Source organism: Macaca nemestrina, chromosome 14, assembly GCF_043159975.1.
Source record: "Macaca nemestrina isolate mMacNem1 chromosome 14, mMacNem.hap1, whole genome shotgun sequence".
Lineage (NCBI taxonomy): Eukaryota > Metazoa > Chordata > Mammalia > Primates > Cercopithecidae > Macaca > Macaca nemestrina.
The window spans coordinates 69,407,785-69,427,198 of record NC_092138.1 but is presented as its reverse complement, the minus strand read 5'-3'; the positions used below and the strand labels follow the sequence as shown (position 1 = coordinate 69,427,198).

The 19,414-nt window shown below is 45.3% G+C and overlaps 1 protein-coding gene across 1 annotated transcript in view; it reads right to left on the bottom strand.

Annotated features, from left to right (window-relative positions):
* Positions 1–440: 440 nt before the first annotated feature.
* The window catches only part of LOC105477207 (polypeptide N-acetylgalactosaminyltransferase 12), a 43,444-nt gene continuing 24,470 nt past the window's right edge, over positions 441–19,414 (bottom strand). Inside the window, exons 4-10 of the mRNA XM_011733614.2 lie at positions 18,977–19,162; positions 15,576–15,693; positions 13,798–13,974; positions 10,751–10,882; positions 6,369–6,482; positions 4,452–4,598; positions 441–1,576 (exon numbers count right to left, since the gene is read on the bottom strand). Of these exons, the coding sequence (XP_011731916.2) occupies positions 1,436–1,576; positions 4,452–4,598; positions 6,369–6,482; positions 10,751–10,882; positions 13,798–13,974; positions 15,576–15,693; positions 18,977–19,162 (1,015 nt within the window). The 3' untranslated portion in view covers positions 441–1,435. The remainder of the gene's footprint in view (positions 1,577–4,451; positions 4,599–6,368; positions 6,483–10,750; positions 10,883–13,797; positions 13,975–15,575; positions 15,694–18,976; positions 19,163–19,414) is intronic.

Here is a 19,414-nt window from a genome sequence, read left to right as displayed (position 1 = left end):
CCTTCTCATCATGGCCTGAACTAGTTTTTCAAGGTTTTAGGGGATCTTCTTGGCCAAGAGAGGAGTCCATTCAATCAGATGGGGGACCCTAGAATTTTATTTTTTATTTTTTGAGACAAAGTCTGGCTCTGTCGCCCAGGCTGGAGTACACTGGTGTGATCTTGGCTCACTGCAACCTCTGCCTCCTGGATTCAGGCGATTCTCCTGCCTCAGCCTCCTGAGTAGCTGGGATTACAGGCGCCCACCACCACGTCCAGCTAATTTTTGTATTTTTAGTAGAGACAGGGTTTCGCCACGTTGACCAGGCTGGTCTCAAACTCCTGACCTCAAGTGATCTGTCCTCCTTCGCCTCCCAAAGTGCTGGGATTATAGGCGTGAGCCACCGTACCCGGCCCTAGAATTTTATTTTTGGTTTACAGTACAAAAACAAAGATCTGCAGTGTTCTCACATCTTTTTAATCATTCATATTGACTTAATCAGGTTTACAAAATCTCAGGGTTGATCTGGGATCATTCACAAATCAGAATTACTCAGAGAAATTTTCACAGCAGTTGCGGCAGCACAAACTCGAACGCTGATTTAAATTACTAAATGTTATTAATGAACAAACTCGTAAAAGGAATTTCATATGGAACATTACATTTCTCCCTGACACTACTGTCTGGTAAAAATTAAAAATGGTATAAACATGTTTTAAAGTCATAGTGGTAGTTGCTAAAGGCAACCAACCACACTATAGTGAGGCATTGTTAGAAGTTCCGCTCTCAAGTTTGCTTAGCTTAGTAAAGCAAATTGTTCTTTGAGATTTCAGCTTTGATTAGTCCTCTTTGGCTGACATGAACATTATGGAGTGTTAACTGTGGTAGCAACACATAACCAAAAAGCATTCTTTTAAAAATACATCTAGAAGATCTCAATGACCTGAATAAACCAATACAGTGTTCCTAGTGTCAGTCTCTCTATACCGGGAAAACTTTAACCCCACAGCTGAGATATTATCAGTTAATGCAAAGTACGTTGTTTGAACCCAGTTTCCACCCATGCAGATATCTTCTTACCTGGGAATTCTTGTAAATATCAAAATAAAATCTTTACCTTTTGCTAATGAAAGTAAAAGGCTTGACTGTAAAATATACATCTTGATAGAAAAATATTATAAGGTTTTAATTTTCTAAATACCAAGGGTTAACATCTTATGATTACCCTTTGAAAATAGGGTATTTTGGAACATTTAAAAAGTTTTCAAAGTAAGTACAAAGCTTATTCACATTTTTACTAAATGGAACACAACTTTTACAAACGGCAAAATGATTCCCTCCTCAAAGCAGGGCAGCCTAGTTTTTGGAGGGCTCTGGTCACTGCTTAGCTAAGTCTCTGTTGGGCAGAGTCCTGGCTCCACAGTCTCCTACGATGGGCTCCTTGATACACAAGGCTTCATAACATGCGCTCCCTGAAGAACCATTTCTGATGATCCGAGTTGGTGCAGTCTCGTAAGAGTGGAACAAAACTGTCACTCGACTCCTTCCTCGCAGCCTGGACACATTTCTTGGACTGTTCGTGAAATAAAGAACCATCCTACAAAAGATAACAGAATGACAGGCAAGTTCATCAGAAAAGTCTCTTTTTCCTAAAAACATGTTCTAAAGAGATCAGGGTCTGATTTTTACCATTTTAGAAATATTTTTATTGAGGGGTGTCTTCCGTGTAACGCAGCAACTCAGGACTGTCCCCGGGAAGGGGAGCACCAGAGCACCAGGCTTGCACGGGCTGCGTCCCGCTTGCCTCTCACAGGACCAATGGTGCCACCTGCTGGCTACTCTGGGCATGTGTCAGACCCTACATCTCCCTATTGCACTTGGCTTCCTTCAGGGAAATCAGGAACAAAGATCCTTTGTTTATCTCTTTTGCTCCTCTTAGGTCAACTCATTCCGTGCAGCGTGATCTCTTTCTCTTAGGTATTTAAACAGAGAGTGTGGAAACTTGGCTGTAGTCCCAGCTCAGCCACAGACCAGCTGGATAAGGAAGCCAGTCACTTGGCCACATTGCCTGAACTCCTCACCTGTCACACATCAGGGTGAGTAGTGGGTTATATGCCCCATGCCAATCCCCAAACCCCAAAGACGATGGTTTTCTTTAATGACCGCCTGCTCCTCTCCTTTCTGCCAGCCCTTGCTCAGTTATCTCAGCAAGTCTGTCTCTCAGGCCTGGGGTTTATCTTTTCCCTCTGCCTCTCTGTTATAAGCAGTATGCAATGCACTTAATCATGGCTGAGCAGCAAACGGGCAGAGTGAATAACAACATCGGTGAAAAACCTTTGTGATGTGCTGTTTTATATCACTACATGGAACTTGGGTTTTCATTCAAAAAAATCCAGACTCATGTTTTGTAGAATCCAAGAAATTACATTTCAGAGGTTTTTAGGCCTACATAAGAAAATACAAAGCTGGGCACGGTGACTCATGCATGTAATTGCAGCACTTTGGGAGGCTGAGGTGGGTGGATCACTTGAGGCTAGGAGTTCAAGACTAGCCTGGCCAACATGGCGAAACTCCATCTCTGCTAAAAACACAAAAAATTAGCTGGGCGTGGTGGCACGCGCCTGTAGTCCCAGCTACCCGGGAGGCCGAGGCAGGAAAATCGCTTGAACCCAGGAGGCGGAGGTTGCAGTGAGCCGAGATTGCACCCCTGCACTCCAGCCTTGGTGGGGCAAGGCTCCATCTCAAAAATAAAAATAAAAAAGATCCAGCCCTAAGAACTAAAAACAAGCTTTCTATTATGGTCTAGTGAATGTAAGTGGGGACATTTCCTTCAGAATTCCAATGTTTCTGTTCAATATATATTTGTTTTATATATATATATTTAGGGCATGACTGATGAAATATAATAAATCAAGCTGTATCCTTTTCACATATGAATCAAAGTATTAAGTGTCCTGAAGAAAGGTAAATAATCCAATTAAGTATCCTTCTTCCCAACCTCCTAAACAAACTCCCTTTTCCTTAAATGGTCACTGAAATTTAAGATAAAATTTGTGATATGTCAAACTAATTTTATTGTTTCTCGTGTCCACTACCATTCCTCGAGGGCTTATAATGGCCTATGGTTGGGAGAAAGATGGGAAGAGGAAGACATTCAAGAAGATCAGAGACTTCCGGGGTGTGCAGAAGTATTTTTCCTTCTTATTTTTCTATATCCAATAGATAACACTATGGTGTGTGGCTTTTCTGGGCAGCCTGCAAATGTCATTGCTAGTGACATTTTTCTGCAGGAAAACATATTCCAGCTGTTAATCATCTTTAGAATAAACCCATTTATAAGCAGTATATTGGGAGTGAAAGCTGCCCAGGGAGATTAAAAAAACAATGAATTTTTTTCTTTTCAATGATTTTCTTTGGATTTATTCCCTCATGTGCTTTTTAGTGAGTCAAAGGGTATGATCGATTTACAGGTCCTGATGCAAGCTGACTGTAAGTGTGACGGGGCTAGCACCCTCAGGTCTGAGGCAACCCTCAGTTTCACATCAACTGTGACTATCCGGGGAGCCTACTCCATCAGAGGTGTTTTCTTGGTGATAATACCACAAGTAACAACTAATCTCTATCGAGCTTTAGAGTTTCCAAAGAATATTTCTGGCTATGCATCTAATCCTCACTAAAGTAGGCTGCTATTATTGCACTTTTTTTTTTTTTTTTTTTTTTTTTTGAGATGGAGTCTTGCTCTGTGTCCCAGGCTACAGTGCAGTGGCATGATTTCAGCTCACTGTAACCTCTGCCTTCCGGGTTCAAGTGATTCTCCTGCTTCAGCCTCCCAAGTAGATGGGACTATAGGGGTGTACCACCACACCTGGCTAATTTTTTTGTTTTTGTTTTTTAGTAGAGATGAGGTTTTGCCACATTGGCCAGGCTGGTCTCGAACTCCTGGCTTCAGACGATCCACCTGCCTTGGCCTCCCAAAGTGCTGGGATTACAGGCATGAGCCACCGTGCCTGGCCTATTGTACCTATTTTAGACCCGGGAAGAACAAGGCTTAGAGAGATGGGGTGGCTTATAACTGGATCTAACACTTTGGCTAACGTCCTTACACTTGGGCTATTTGGCTCACTCGTTTAAAGCCCTTTCATCTCTGAATGCATTTGTAAGAGCTGTTTCCATGCCAGTGCCTGCAGCTCATGGGGGTGCAAGGGAAATGGAAAAGACTGAAAGGGACTGGACAATGAGGAAGGAAGGCAGTGCTTATGACACCCAGTGCCAGGGGACTCCAATCTCCTGCCATTACCGCCCCCCAAGCTCACTGGGACTGAGGTTCCAGGTCTTCCAGAGCAGAGCTCCTGTCCATGTGTGACCACATCCCTGATCCTCACCAGGACTATGCCAAACAGAATGTCTGACTCTCACAGTCTCCCTTATAGCCCAGGGACCGTCAGCACGAAGGAAGGAGAGAGTTCACCTACCTCCTGCAAGATGAACTTCTGATTTTCTGGGGCAGTTTCTTCGCAGAGATGCATGATAAGGATATCCATTCCTGCTTCCACAGCAATGCAGCCCTCTGGCTGGTGGGTGTTATAGCGTATTTCTTTCTGGGACGTGTACTCGAAAAACTAAAAATGGGGTAGCCAACATGTAACACAACACATTCCACTGACATGGGAAGAGGAAAGATCACTGGACAAGAACCTGGGATCATGAGAGCGTGGCTGGGGTCATGTATCCGCGTCACCACCAACACGAGCCTGTGTGATGGGTTTCTCCGCATCCCACAGCCCTCAGTGGACCGCTACTGCAGTGCTTCAGGAGCGTGGAGGAAACGGCCCTTCCCATGCCTGCCCAGCTTGCTAGACAGTGAGACAGGGCTCACGCATGTCACCCCCTGCCTGCAGTGCTGAATGCTGTGTTGGTGTGGGATGGGAGGAAGGGAAATGGACCCATCCCAGCACTAGCTCTTCAGGGCTCTCTGTGACCTTGACTAGCTACTTCCTCTCCTTTTCCTCAGTCTCTCCTCCCAAACCCCCAATTTGACAGTTCTTAGAAAATGTAAAATGTTGTGCACAAGTAGGTAATGTGACCGCTAACAGGAAAACTTGGTTCTTCCCAGACAACGGTTTTCCTACCTGAGTGTACTAGGAACTACCTACAGTGCCTGTTAAAAATGCTGATTGCTGGCCCCATCCCAGAGACGGAATAAGGATTCCTTGTGTGTGAGGTGGGGCCTAGGAAGCTGCATGTTCTGCATCTTTGACAAGACACCCACCTACCCCACCAGCCCCTTCCAAAAATTCTGACACAGGTGGGTGTTCTTAAGGTGCACAGAGCAGGGCTGCTCACATCATTATCTCCTGAAAAGCTGCTTAAAACAAGAGTCTGGGATTCGGAAGGGTTGGGATCAGTCTGAAAAGGTGCATTTCCAAGCTCCCAGATGATGCTGATGGTAGCACTCAGGTACCATCAGCTTTGAGGAAGGCTGTTCTAAACAGTGTTGAAAACCTAAGTAATTTAAGGTTGCAGGGGTTGGAATTAAGAAAGTTTACTGTTGACCATAAGAAGGCTTCACATTCAAGTGGCACTGGCGTAAATCCAGATTGGGGAAAAACATTTGCATCTCCATCCTTTCGTTTCATAGTGTCTGATAACTCCTTAGTACGGTAAAGCTTCAGAGGCCCATAACCAACACTTCTCTCCATTCCTGCATCCTCCAAGGGTCCTGTCAACTGCTTTCCAGCACTGGGGGTCCTTTTCTGGTCTTCAGACTCCCCCAGGACTGAACCTCCCCTGCCCAGCCTGAAGTACAGCCCTTCACCAGACAGATACACCTGGGCCCCCAGTTCAGGCAATGTCACTAAACACCACCTTGCAAGGTGGCCCTATGTATTAAACCTATCGTTCCACTTAACAATTAATTATAAGGAAATCATCTGAAACACAGATCTGTTACTTTATCCTTCCTTCTATCTGACCCAAGGTGTTAGAGGCAGAGTTATTTATAATTGCAAAGACAGGGAGGCAGAGAACCAGTTAACTAAACAGCAATACAGGTACAAAATGAAATATCAAGAGGCCACTAGGAATGATATTCTCAAAGGATATCTAATAACATAAGAAAAGTATGATGAAGGGAATGGAAATGATGGAATATAAAACATACAGACATTATGACAACTATTTACAACACATAATCTCTATGTGTCATGTATGAAAAATGATGGGAAGAAAACACATTTTAATTTTAACAGTGGTCTCTCTGAGTCTGGCCATTCACCCCAGGCTTCTACTTTTTATATTTCCCAAATATTATTTTTACAAGAAAAAGAGTCAAATATTTAATTTTTTTAACAAAACACACAGCTTTCTCCTCTTTTGAGGCTCATACCTACCTGATTATGGCCCATCCCATGACAGACGTACAGAATGACCTGGTGTCCCACGATCTGGTTTTCATCAGGAGGGTTATAGTCAAAGCAGTAATCTTTCAGCCCTTGGTTCTGGAGCTAAATAAAACAAAAATGTGGCATTTCGGTCCAGATTTTTACACACTAACAGACGCCACACAAGGCTTGGGGAGGCTACCTGGCATGAAAGGAGAGCCTGCTTCAAGAGCTAGATGCAAAGGTAAGAGTCTTTTCTGCACAGCACCTTCTAGCTTTAAAAGTGCTTCCGTGGCTGGGCACGGTGGCTCATGCCTGTAATCCCAGCACTTTGGGAGGCCGAGGCGGGCGGATCACAAGGTCAGGAGATCAAGACCATCCTGGCTAACACAGTGAAACCCCGTCTCCACTAAAAATACAAAAAATTAGCCGGGCATGGTGGCGGGTGCCTGTAGTCCCAGCTACTCAGGAGGCTGAGGCAGGAGAATGGTGTAAGCCCGGGAGGCGGAGCCTGCAGTGAGCCGAGATCGTGCCACTGCACTCCAGGCTGGGTGACAGAGTGAGACTCCGTTTCTTAAAAAAAAAAAAAAAAAAAAGTGCTTCCTTGTTCTGTAGGCAAGAATCCTTACCCCTATTTTAAGTCGATAAGCCTGAGGACCAGAGAGATAAACTCTTCATGGCCTGAAAGCTCCTCTCTCTTCCTTTCTCATTAGTGGCAGCCTTACTGCTGCACAAGTTCAAATATACCTGGGCTGTTACCTCGAACTAGATTAATTAAGCTAACTAAATCAAGCAGGTGATAGACACAGAGAAACAATTATTTTAGGCTGGGTTCAGTGGCTCACACCTGTGATCCTAGCACTTTGGGAGGCAAAGGCAAGTGGATCACTTGAGGCCAGGAGTTCCAGACCAGCCTGGCCAATATGGCAAAACCGCGTCTCTACTAAAAATACAAAAATTAGCCAGGTGTGGTGCCGTGCGCCTGTAGTCCCAGTTACTTGGGAGGCCGAAGCGGGAGAATCACTTGGACCCAGAAGGCGGAGGTTGCAGTGAGCTGAGATGATACCACTGCACTCCAGCCTGGGCAACAAGGCAAGACTCTGTTCCCCCTCTCCAAAACAAACAAACAAACAAACAAAAAAAACAATTAATTTAAATCATTTAGAGCATGGTATGTTTGAAAATACTACCTATGAAATATATTCTATAAACAAATTGAGCTGCAAAGAAATTACAAACCTCATTCAGTGTAATACTCTTAAGCTGTAGTATTAATTATCTTGAAACTATTTTAAATATATTTTAGGATAAAGAAAATAAGTAATTATGTTAATATTGTTTAAAACCAAGACTTTCAGGGTAAGAACAAAGAAATATGAGTATGCTATCAAAGAAAATTTTTTAAGACTACATTGGATTTTCAGATATTAATATAAGCTCATGATCTGTTTCTCAAAAATACAAGTTTCCTTTCTCTGCCCAATGAAAAAAATTTAGAGCTGTGCTATTCCATGTGGCGGCCACAGGCCACTGTGGCTACTGGACACTTGAAATGTGACTAATCCAAATTGAGATATGCTATAAGTACAAAATTCACATCAGATTTCAAGGCTTAGTATGAAAAAAGAATGTAAAATGCCTCAATGAATAAATACTTATATTCATTATATATTGAAGTGATATTATTTGGGATATACTGAGTTAAACATTTCATTAACTTTACTTTTTTAAAATATGTTTACCAAAAAAAATTAAGTTACAACTGTGGCTCTCATTATATTTCTGTTAAACTGCATGGTCTGGAGGCAATGACAATGCATAGCAACGGGCACCACCAGCATTCAGACTGACTCCCAATACCGTTACCCAACAAAGGAGCAGGGCTTCTGGGAGGAATGGCAGGAAATGTTTAAAATCAAATGGGACAACTTGGCCAGAATCAAGGAGGCTATCAACGCCACTATAAGGTGTCAAAGACCACAGAAGCCAAAATAAAGGGTCTGCCACTGGCCAAAAACAATTTTAAAATATTTTTTTTAAAAGATGAATTGGGCTGGGCACAGTGGCTCACACCTGTAATACCAGCACTTTGGGAGGCTTGGCAGGAGAAATGCTTGAGCTCAGGAGTTCAAGACCAGCCTGGGCAACATAGCAAGACCTTGTCTTTACTAAAAATAAAAATAAAAAATTCGCCAGATGTGGTGGTGCCCACCTGTAGTCCCAGCTACTTGAGAAGCTGAGGTGGGAGGATCACTTGAGTGCAGTGATCCAGGCTACAGTGAGCTACAATGGTGCCACTGTGCTCTAGCCTGGGTGACAGAATAGAAGCCTGTCTCAAAAAACAATACAAAGAAAAAAAGATGAATTCATTGAAGCACACTGGCTATTTAAACACCCATTAGTTTACAACGACACTCAAGAAGAGAAAAAGCCAAAAAAACAATGAGCCAACAACAAAAAACCCACTAGATACAACTGGAGGAAACTAAAATACCAACTCTTACTCTGAAAATAAGCAAATAAAGAAAAGACTTAAGAATTTGTCATGCCTTGGCCGGGCACGGTGGCTCATGCCTGTAATCCCAACAGTTTGGGAAGCCGAGGCTGGCGGATCACCTGAGGTCAGTAGTTCAAGACCAGCCTGGCCAACATAGTGAAACCCCGTCTCTGCTAAAAATACAAAAAAAAAAAAAATTAGCCTGGCGTGGTGGCAGGTGCCTATAATCCCAGCTACTCAGGAGGCTGAGGCAGAAGAATCGCTTGAACCCAGGAGGCGGAGGTTGCAGTGAGCTGAGATCGCACCATTGTACTCCAGCCTGGGGGACAAGAGCAAGATTTGGTCTCAAAAAAAAAAAAAAAAAAAAAAAAAAAAAAAAATTTGTCGTGCCTTTTCTGTATGAATTCTAAAACTCACATATACCAAATTGCTTTAGTTAATGAGGGAGTGTTCTTTACAGAAAAATTTCAGCTAATGTGGAAGAAATGAAAGAGAAAAATCACCATTTCGCAACTCCATTTGAAATAATGGGTCTAGGCAATGGTTATCAGTGGCTACTAAAAACATGAGACAGAGGCTGATGGGGGGTCTTATAATGACTGGTCCAGACGAGGGATACTCCATGAACCCACTGGTCAACCTTATCACTAAAGATGACCATACTTCGTATGCTCCTGATAGGACACAACGTGAATACATAACATCACCCACAAAGTGTTCTTGCCAAAAAGGTGGATCCTGACTCTAATCAAACCTTTAGAATTCACTTCTATCTTAAAGAAATATGGGGGAGAGAGGCACAACTTAAAGACACCACAAAGAAAAAAACAGTAATTGCAAGAGTGAGACACTCCACAGGTAACTGACCTTGTTTTTTCAACAAGTTGAAGATATTAACAAGAAAAAGGAAGACTGCCTTAGATTAAAAGAGATTTAGGAGCCAAGACACAACCGCCACATGCAATGTGTGCACCTTGTCTGGATCCCAATTTGAATTAGCCAGCTACTCAAAGAGAAACTGGAAAAGTTGGGGGAATATGAATTAGAACTAGACATTAAATGATCCAAGAAATTCTTGTTCATTTCTACAGTTTTGTAAGATAATGTCCAAATGTTATGAAAATGCATAAAATGCAGAGGAGATAAATGACACAATGCCTGGGATTGGCTTAAAAAGAGGAAAATGTGGAGGTGAAGCAGAGGAGAGAGAAAGCAAGAGAGGCAGGATCTTGAAAATTCTAGAATCTCAGGGATGGTATTCATTATGCCATTCTCTCTGCATTTCCATATGTTTGAATATTTTCATAATGAAAATAGAATGTCACATGAATATCCTGCTTTGTATTTATCAAAGACTTCCAGAATGGAACATGAGCACTTCTGATCAACACATCACAGCAGAGGAGACCTCGCAAAGCTGGTGTCATTCCTACCAAAAACAAAAGACACTGGACATTTTATCTGGTCTCATCCCAAAAACATGTTTTAGGTTTTTTGAAATACTGGAAATGACTCCCCTATACCCACTATTGCCTCTGTAGACTCCCAAACTTGGAATTATTAACTAGTCCAGTCATTGAGACTAGAAGTAATATGATAAGGTGTTAGTAAAAACTAGGACATGGAAACACCAGATAAGCCTCAGTTTCCTTATCTACAAAATAGTTGTCAATTTTGAGATGGCTTCCAGCTCTGACATTCTGCACCTAAGGCCCAGACACTCACAGGGAGAAAGAAGAGCAGTGGATAAAAAGGTGGTGGGGGGTGGGCAGGTGGGTGGGAGTGGAGGGAGCCAGTGACCCCTATGATGGGGCCCTTCTTCCCCAGGATTTGTAGATCAGACCCAGAGGCCAGGGAACTCCCTGCCTACCATGGGCCCACCACCCTCACTCACCATCCCGAAGAAGCCAGGCCTGTCCTCAGGCACATGCAATTCTGGATACACAGTCTCCAAGAACCACTTGAAGTCCTTACACTGGAGCTTGGCCCGGAGCTGCTTCCTCTCTGTCACATCCCCAAAAGGTTCCTGAGAAAACAACAAAACAGTGAGACCCCACGGGTCCTAGTGCTTCCTTTCAAAGCCCCTGTGTTCACTGATGCTCACTTACTAACCACCAGCCACCTTTGACAGAGCATTCGTTGCATGCCAGGCCCTGTGAGGAGCACAGAGGATAGAAAACAGCCTTGCACCTAATTCCAGTTTCTAGTATGAGAGGCTGTCACGGAGACAATTCCATTCCTAGGTGCTCTGTTGGGAGGGGGGTGTGACCAGATGCACGAGCCCACCTGCTGATGGAGTGAAGGAGCCAAGCCTTGGGGCTGCACTGGCATCTATGGATCCTGGACCTGTGACCCATGCTTGTGATCAGAGGTCATCCTGAAACCCAACCAGGGAAATGTCAGTTTCACCGAGACATATGCCGTGACTTTCCGGTTTACTACTAATATCTGAATATCCACTTTCAAACACAGGTAAATATTCTAGATGTAATCATGTTATTAATATGAAATAAGCAGAGCAAGACTCCGTCTCAAAAAAAAAAAAAAAAAGAAATACTTGTGCAAGTTTGGTTTTATGGACAAAACTAATGACTGAGAGCTTTTGCATATTTAAATATAGCAAGCCTCTATTTAGTATGGCAAACGTGCAGCCACAAGAAAAATGCTGAGTGCAAAAATGTTACCGTACCTGCACTGTCATGTTAAACAATTAAAAGCTGACAAGTTAAATATTGAACAAAATGGTAATAATAAGTAAATGTTTGAATAAGATTTCAGATTTCTGCTATTTTCCAGAGGTCTGTCACTGATGAGTCACTGTGCCCCCAGCTTCAGCCAAGTATCCATTTAGCACCCAGCCCTTGGGCATGCAGCCTAAGGGTGCATTCAGTGCCTCCCTAAAATAGTCTCTGGGGACCCTCAGGAAAAGGGAACTATGGGTTCCAGACTGTGCATGAGGAAACAGTGGGTGTTTCTACTGTATGGTGCTGGGCAAGACGGAGGAGGCAGAAGAAATGACCATGGAGCCCAGAGCCAGAGAGGGGCTGAGTGGGAGTCTGAGAACCCATGGGCTCTGCAGAGCAGAGCAAGAGGTGTGCTGCAGAGTACAGGCCCCAAGCCCAGTTCTACCTCCTACCAGTTATGGGGCCTGGACAAGTTCCTTCCAACAGCTTCTCTCTGAGCTTCAGTTTTCTCATCTATAAAATGAGAATTTTATTGCTACCCTGCAAGGTTGCTGGAAGGACTCAGAAGAGACTTCCATGAAGTGGCCTGATGAGAAGCCTTAGAGCAAGACCTTCTTGTGTTGCCAAAAAGCCCTACTAGCTACGCAAATGCAGGGCAAGCAGGCACCCTGCCATGGGTCATGCAGAGCTGGCTAGGGCAGACGCAGTGGACTGTGTTGCATGTGAAGCCCAAGATCTGGGAAATAAGAGGCAGATCCCTCATCCACAGTGGTCCCTGAGGTGGAGGCACAGCAAGGATCTGGACCAGGCAACAAGTCCCTGAGATAAATTACTCTGAGGAAGGACACAGTCTGGGCTGAGCCTCAGCCTCCGACAGGCTCAGTGCAGTGGGTGGTTGGGCCAGTGTCACTGCAATGGGACCCAGAGGAGCAAGCCAACAGAGCTTGGGACCCAGAGGAGCAAGCCAACAGAGCTTGGGACCCAGAGGAGCAAGCCAACAGAGCTGAGACTTCAGCAACTACAGGCACACCTTCACTGTTGTTCAGAGAGATGGGCCCAGCAAGGCCTCTGAGTGAGGAGGAAGATGGGCATCTGTTATGCTGGCGATGGGGGCGTTTCCATGACCATGACATATGGTGAGAAATAGTAGCAGCGGGTGCCTGGGCCACTCTCCAGTAGTCCTTCCATCTGGAAATGGAAGCAGAACAGACTCCCTGTTTTAGAAAGGGAAGCTTCCAGGGTGCTAAGAAGAAGTCTCTAGAGGGAGGTAACAGACCCCTAACTAATAAGGTGGGTGTGTCCCTGAGCAATAGCTTTAAGGTAAAGAACTGTGCCTTAACTTGTACCCAGTGTTTGTGGACTCACCCCTACTGGCTACAAAGAGGAAAACCACAACACATGGACAGTGCCTGGCCTGTGACACCAGGTATCCCCAACTGTCTATGTTGGTACAGTCCAGCCTCATTATTTACTGGTTCTGTAACTGTGAATTTCCCTACATGCTGTAATAAAATTGACTTGTAACCTCCAAATCAATACTTGTGGTGTTTTCTAATTTTCACACACATTCATGGACAAAAAATTTGAGTTGCCCAACATTCCCATTCTCAGGTGATGCAGAACAAGGGCACACACCGCCTTCCTGTTTCAGCTCTCATCCTGTAAACCACTGTCCTTTTCACCATCTGTTGGGCACCACATTTTTTTCTGCTTTGTATTGGTGACTGCACCAGCTATTCTAGAGTGTCCCCCAATCGTAGTGCTGAAGTGCCATCTAGTGTTCCTAAATGCAAGAAGGTTGTGATGAAGAGAAAATAACATGTGCTAGGTAAGCTTCATTCTGGCATGAGTTATCGTGCTGTTAGCCATGAGTGCAATGTTAATGATGCAACAATATATGTTAAATAGGTGTCTTTGAACAGAAACACACAGAAAACAAGGTTCTGTATTGATCTGCTGACAAAACTGTGCCCCAAGTCTGGCAGGAACCTAACCCTGTATTTCCCCTAAGAGCAATGGCTCTATTTTCACGAATTCAGTATTTGTGGTGGCTTTATGGAATATAACAGCTGTAAATAACAAGATTTGACTGCATATAATTATTATAAATGGAGGAATAAATTCTCCCCATACTCGTATCTGAGCACTCAAATTATGCTCTATTTCTGGAACCAGATTGACTATGTTGGGGAAGCCACAATTAGCTGCTGTTGTTCAGATGAAGCCAGATGGAGTGCAGGTGGGCTGAGGAACTCACCAAGCGGGCATGGGGGTTGCGATGGTAGTAGAGCTCTTTAAATTCATCCATCCACACTTCAGCTGCACGCACACTGTTGGCCAGAGCCTTGTTGCGGGAGTAGGGAGCTTGCTTGGGGAAAACATGGCCAACATGGGAACATGGGTGTGTTTCCAGAACCCCACCACACTGCCAGATCTGCACACAGAGAAAAGGAGAGGTCAGGTGGTGAGCAGGGGATGAGCTGCAGGTCCATAGTATCTGCAGCGAGGACGCCAGGCACACACAAGGCATGATGGGCGCTGCCAAGATGCTCAGCCTCCATCGGGCAGGAGGCCACCTACCCAGCACACTCATGACACAGGATGTGGGTAAAGAGCAAGAAAGCAGCCCCCAAAACAAACAAGCTGTGGAAACCAAGACCCCAAAGTCCATGCACTAAAGCTCATGCACTTGACTCACAGGAGCATCCACAGAGACCTCACTGGCAACCCACTTACTCATTACAGAAAACACAGGCTTGATTACCTGATCTCCTAGCCACAGAAGATAGGAAAGCAGCAAGGAAGAAGAGAGGTTTGGAAGGGGGAAAGGAAGAGCTTCTAGAAACAGGTAGAGCAGCCTGACACCTAGGGAAGAGGCAGAGAGACCATTAAAAGCACACCCAAAGACTGAACAGGCGGAGGCATCTGAGCCCATCTCACACTGGGACCGATGGCCATGAACATCTCATTTTCCCAAAGATGGGACAACCAAGCCTAGCATCTGGTACTTATTATGGAGGGTGTGAGTCCTCAGTAGAAGGCCAAATTCTTGTTTATTCAGTTGTTATGAGGGCAGAACACCATATAAAATATTATTAAAAATCTTAATTTTCCACTGAAAAGCACCAACATTCACACAAAGTCTTGATATTTAAAATGTAAGACTTCATTAACTGGAAAATCTACTGAAATGCTAGGAGTTGTCCAATATGGTTTCCATGGGCCATGTAGAGTAGCATCGGTAGATAGGCTTGTTACAAAAAGCAGAATCTTGGTCCCACCCTAAAGCTATCAAATCTGGCTTTCTAGATTGTGCTTGTCAATCTGTCTTTCTAACAAGTTTACCCAGCAATTCTTGTATGTGTTGGCTGGGTGCAGTGGCTCACGCCTACAATCCCAGCACTTTGGGAGGCCGAGGCGGGTGGATCACCTGAGGTCAGGAGTTCAAGATCATCCTGGCTGACAGGGTGAAACCCCGTCTCTACTAAAAATACAAAAATTAGCCAAGCGTGATGGCACATGCCTGTAAACCCAGCTACTCAGGAGGCTGAGGCAGGAGAATCACTTCAACACAACAGGCCGAGATGGCAGTGAACTGAGATCGTGCCACTGCGTTCCAGCCTGGGTGACAGAGCGAGACTCTGTCTCAAAAAAAAAAAAAAGAAATTTTCACATCTGTCAAGGTTTGAAAGCCACTGTGCTAAATAAAGAGTCCACTTCATAAGGAATTAATCAAATAAAGGCTCCAGAAGACAGGATCAGGAGGAACCTAACCCTGAGCAAGTCACCTCTCTCCTGGTTTCACTTCCTCCTCTCCATAGAGTGAGAGAGAACTATGTGACTTGCAAGGCCCTTTCTGGCCCCAAATCTAGTAAAAGTACACTTTTTAAAGAGCTGAAACAAGAAGGCAAGCATGTTTATAGGATATGCATGTCATCATCTTTCAGAGTCCACCAGGCTCTCACAGCAAATCCCATCGTTCCCAAAGAGAGAATCAGTTAAGAACATGTCCAAAGAGAAGACTGGAATACTTACCCTAAAGGAGAATTCGAGGTTTTCTCCTCCCCAAACTTCCATTCCTGTATCATAAGACCCCAGATATTCAAAATATTTCTTACTCACAGCAAACAGCCCACCGGCCATTGTTGGAGACCTAAAAAAGTGTTACATCCATATTTCACTGTAGGCAGCAGGAAACCATCACAGTTACCCAACTACCTTCCCACCACGAGCCCTTTCATCTGTTCATCCATCATCTCTAAGCATACCCTGCCTTCACCTCCGTGCCCCACACTAGGCTGGGCCTGGAAGCACTGATGTACCCTACAGTCCCTGCCTTGAGGGGGCTCCCAGGCTTCTCAGCAGGCACTGTTGAGTACTGCTCAACAGTATTAGCACACAGTACTCTGTGTGTGCTAAATATGTTAACTAAAGTCAGCCGGGGCCCTGGGGGAACACTGAGGAGGGCAGGCGCGAAAGGGTAGGACTAGGTTCCCTGGAGGAGGCGAGGTCTGCAGGACAAAGGACAGTTAGCCAAGAAGAAGGGAAATGGAATGGTTCTCCAGCATGAGCAAAGGCTTAAGGGTGGGAGAAATCCAGGGACATTTAGAAGCACAGAGTACAAGGAGAAGAGAGAAGCAAGAGACCACATTCTAAGAGGAAGGGAGGCTCCAGGCCATGGTCATCTGAGGAGGTGTGATCTCACAAGGCAAGAACTCACAGATACCACTGAGAGGCCAATACGCAGAAGACCCTAAAGGCGACTCTGGCATCTGAAAGCACCGGGAGGGCCAGGTCCTCTCCTGCTCGAGTGGTTTCCCCCACCAGGACCCAGCTAGCCAGCCTTTTTTCCCCCCACCTGCCACCTGCCACCAGGTTTATCTGGAAGCCAGCACTGACTTCAGAAACGGCCCACGGCTTCCAGCCTACACGGCAGAATACTAAGGTCAGCACGCCCTGGAGTTGCACAGGCAAAAGGATGAATGCAGAAATAGGGAAAAGGCCAGGTGTGGTGGCTCATACCTGTAATCCCAGCACTTTGGGAGGCTGAGGCGGGCGGATCTCCTGAGGTCAGGAGTTCGAGGCCAGCCTGGCCAATATGGCGAAACCCTGTCTCTACTAAAAAAATACAAAAATTAGCCAGGTGTGGTGGTGGGCACCTGTGCTCCCAGCTACTCAGGAGGCTAAGGCAGGAGAATCACTTGAATCCAGGAGGAAGAGGCTGCAGTGAGGCAAGATCGTGCCACTGCACTCCAGCCTGGGCGACAGAGCGAGACTCCAACTCAAAAAAAAAGAAATAGGGAAAGAAAACATTGAGAGCACAACCACTGAAAATGTCAACATCCTCCAGCATCGGGGCCTGCCCTGGACTCCAAGCGTGGCGTCAACTGAGAAGACAACAGCAACATCCCCAGTGGGAGGGAAGGTTCTAGAATACAAAGCACCTTCATGTGTGTTTATCCTAAAAATCTAGGAAATAGGCAGGGTGGATATGCTGGTACCTATTACACAGATGAGATAACTGAGGCACAGGGATATTATGGGATGGGGAGGATAGGTGCTCTGAGCATGTGGGGTAAGGGGGGCAATCAGAATTCATGGCTCCCCATGAATTCATGACAGGCTGCCTAAGTAGCCTGGATTAGAGCCTCCTACTCTGTGTCTCAGTTTCCAAACCTGTTCAGTGAGGGATTGAGCAGGATGTTCTCACTAAGGGCTCCTACAGAAGCCTGGGTGCCATTCTCAATTCCTTCCTTCCCCAATTCCTACTCAATTTCTCCCAATTCTTCCATCTTAACATCTCTGGAATCCACAGTGCCCACCATCTCCTGAACCATTGTTTCCGACCTGGAGGACTGCAGAGCCTCCTAATGGTATCCCTGCCCAAAATGGTCCCTCCAGGGCCCTCACCACATGGCATGCAGCACATGGTCAGGTCACTTCCTGCTCGGATCCCTTCAGTGGCTTCTATCTGCTCAGAGTCAGGTCCAAAACCCTTCCCTTGGCCCCACCCATCTCTCCAGCCTTATCTCTGGACACTCTCCTCGCTTGCTCCACTCCAGCCAGCAGCAGGTCATCTTAAGGTCAGGACTCTGGTGAAAGGATTCAGAAGCCCAACTGCCAAATGTGGATGCAGAACTAAGAGCCTCCTTCCGGTTCAACATACCAGTGGTGAGGCTGAAGTCCTGACCTCCTTCTGCCCAACTCCCACATCTGTCTCCCACTTGCTTCTGAACTTGGAAGGGGAGGAAGAAGCAAGGCTATCACTTCAACACCTCCAGAATGAGAGCTGCTGAGCCTCCCTTGGGCCCACTCTACTCAGACCTTGACTCACCCACTGGCCAGAGCGGGCTCTTCCACCTGCCATGGATCCACCCACACCCCAGGTCAAAGGGGCCTAACAATGTTTCCTCAAGAATGAACATATGACCAGCAATCCCCCTGCTAGGCATATACCCGAAAGAACAGAAAACAGGGACTCAAGCAGATAGAAGTACACCGATGTTCACGGCAGCATTATTTAACAATAACCAAAAGACAACCTAAGTGTCCACCAACAAAAGAATAAATAAACAAAATGTGGCATATATGTACAAAGGAATATCACTCAGCCATCGCAAGGAAGGAAGCTTGAAAACATGATGTTAAGTGAAAGAAGCCAATTACAAAAGGACAAATATCGTATGATTCCTCTTACATGGGTCGCCTGAAAGAACAGAGGTTCCCAGGGGCTGCGAAGGGGAGAAAGGGAAGTTATTGCTTAGTTGGGGATATTTTCTGTGTGGATGATGAAAAAGCCCTGGAAACAGGTAAAGATTATGTTTGCACAATACTGTGAATGTGCTCGACACCACTAAAATTGCATGCTTTATTTAATTAATTTATTTTTTATAGAGACAGGGTCTCGCTCTATCACCCTGGCTGGAGTGCAATTGCGTGATCGTAGCTCACCAAAGCCTTGATCCTCCTATCTCAGCCTTCCAGCTAGCTAGGCCTACAGATACACGCCACCATGCTCGGCTAATCTTTATTTTTTTGTAGAGATAGGTTCTTGCTATGTTGCCCAGGCTGGTCTCAAACTCCTGGACTCAAGCAATCCTCCCACCTTGGCTTCCCAAAGTACTGGGATTATAGGCATGAGCCACCATACTCAGCCTAAAATTACATACTTCAAAATGGTTAAAATGGTAAATTCTCTATGAAGCATATTTTACTACAATTTAAAAATTAAATAAATAAAATATACTGATATAAAATTGACTTGTGTAGCAGACATGTTTAATAAAAATAAACAAATATTCTAGGCAAAAAAGTGGGAAGAGGAGAGGTAGTTAAGCTGACAGCTAATCATTCCACCCGAGGGCCTCCGCTGACAGGTCAGCCAGATGCAACGAGGCATGCTTAAAAAACAAGTCACCCAGAGGTCAGCTCCTGACCTGATGACATCGACGGGGGATCGCATCCGTATCCTCTCCCGCTCGGGAACCGTGTGCCACGTGAACACCAGCCTCCAGTCGAAACCGCCGATCTGGGGCTCCCCGGAGTTCCCCAGGTATTCGAAGGTGTTCCAGTCGATCACATCAATCACTGGGCACACAACTGCCGACTCCTCTTCATGGATCCTGAAAGCACCCAAGACATCCATCTGTTTCTCCTATGCAGACGGGCAGCAGGAAGACAATTGGGAAATTCAAGGGTGAATTCTTGTCTTCCTTCCAAAAAGAGGGAGGAACACCTGAGAAAGGCCTGCTTCTCTTATTCCAGGTGTCTGTAGCCGTGTCAGAGCCCTGGCAGGTGACCACCATGGGGGGGATCTGGGGGCCAGGGAGGGCTTTAAAACAAAAAGTGCCATGACTTTAATATGCTCTGATTCT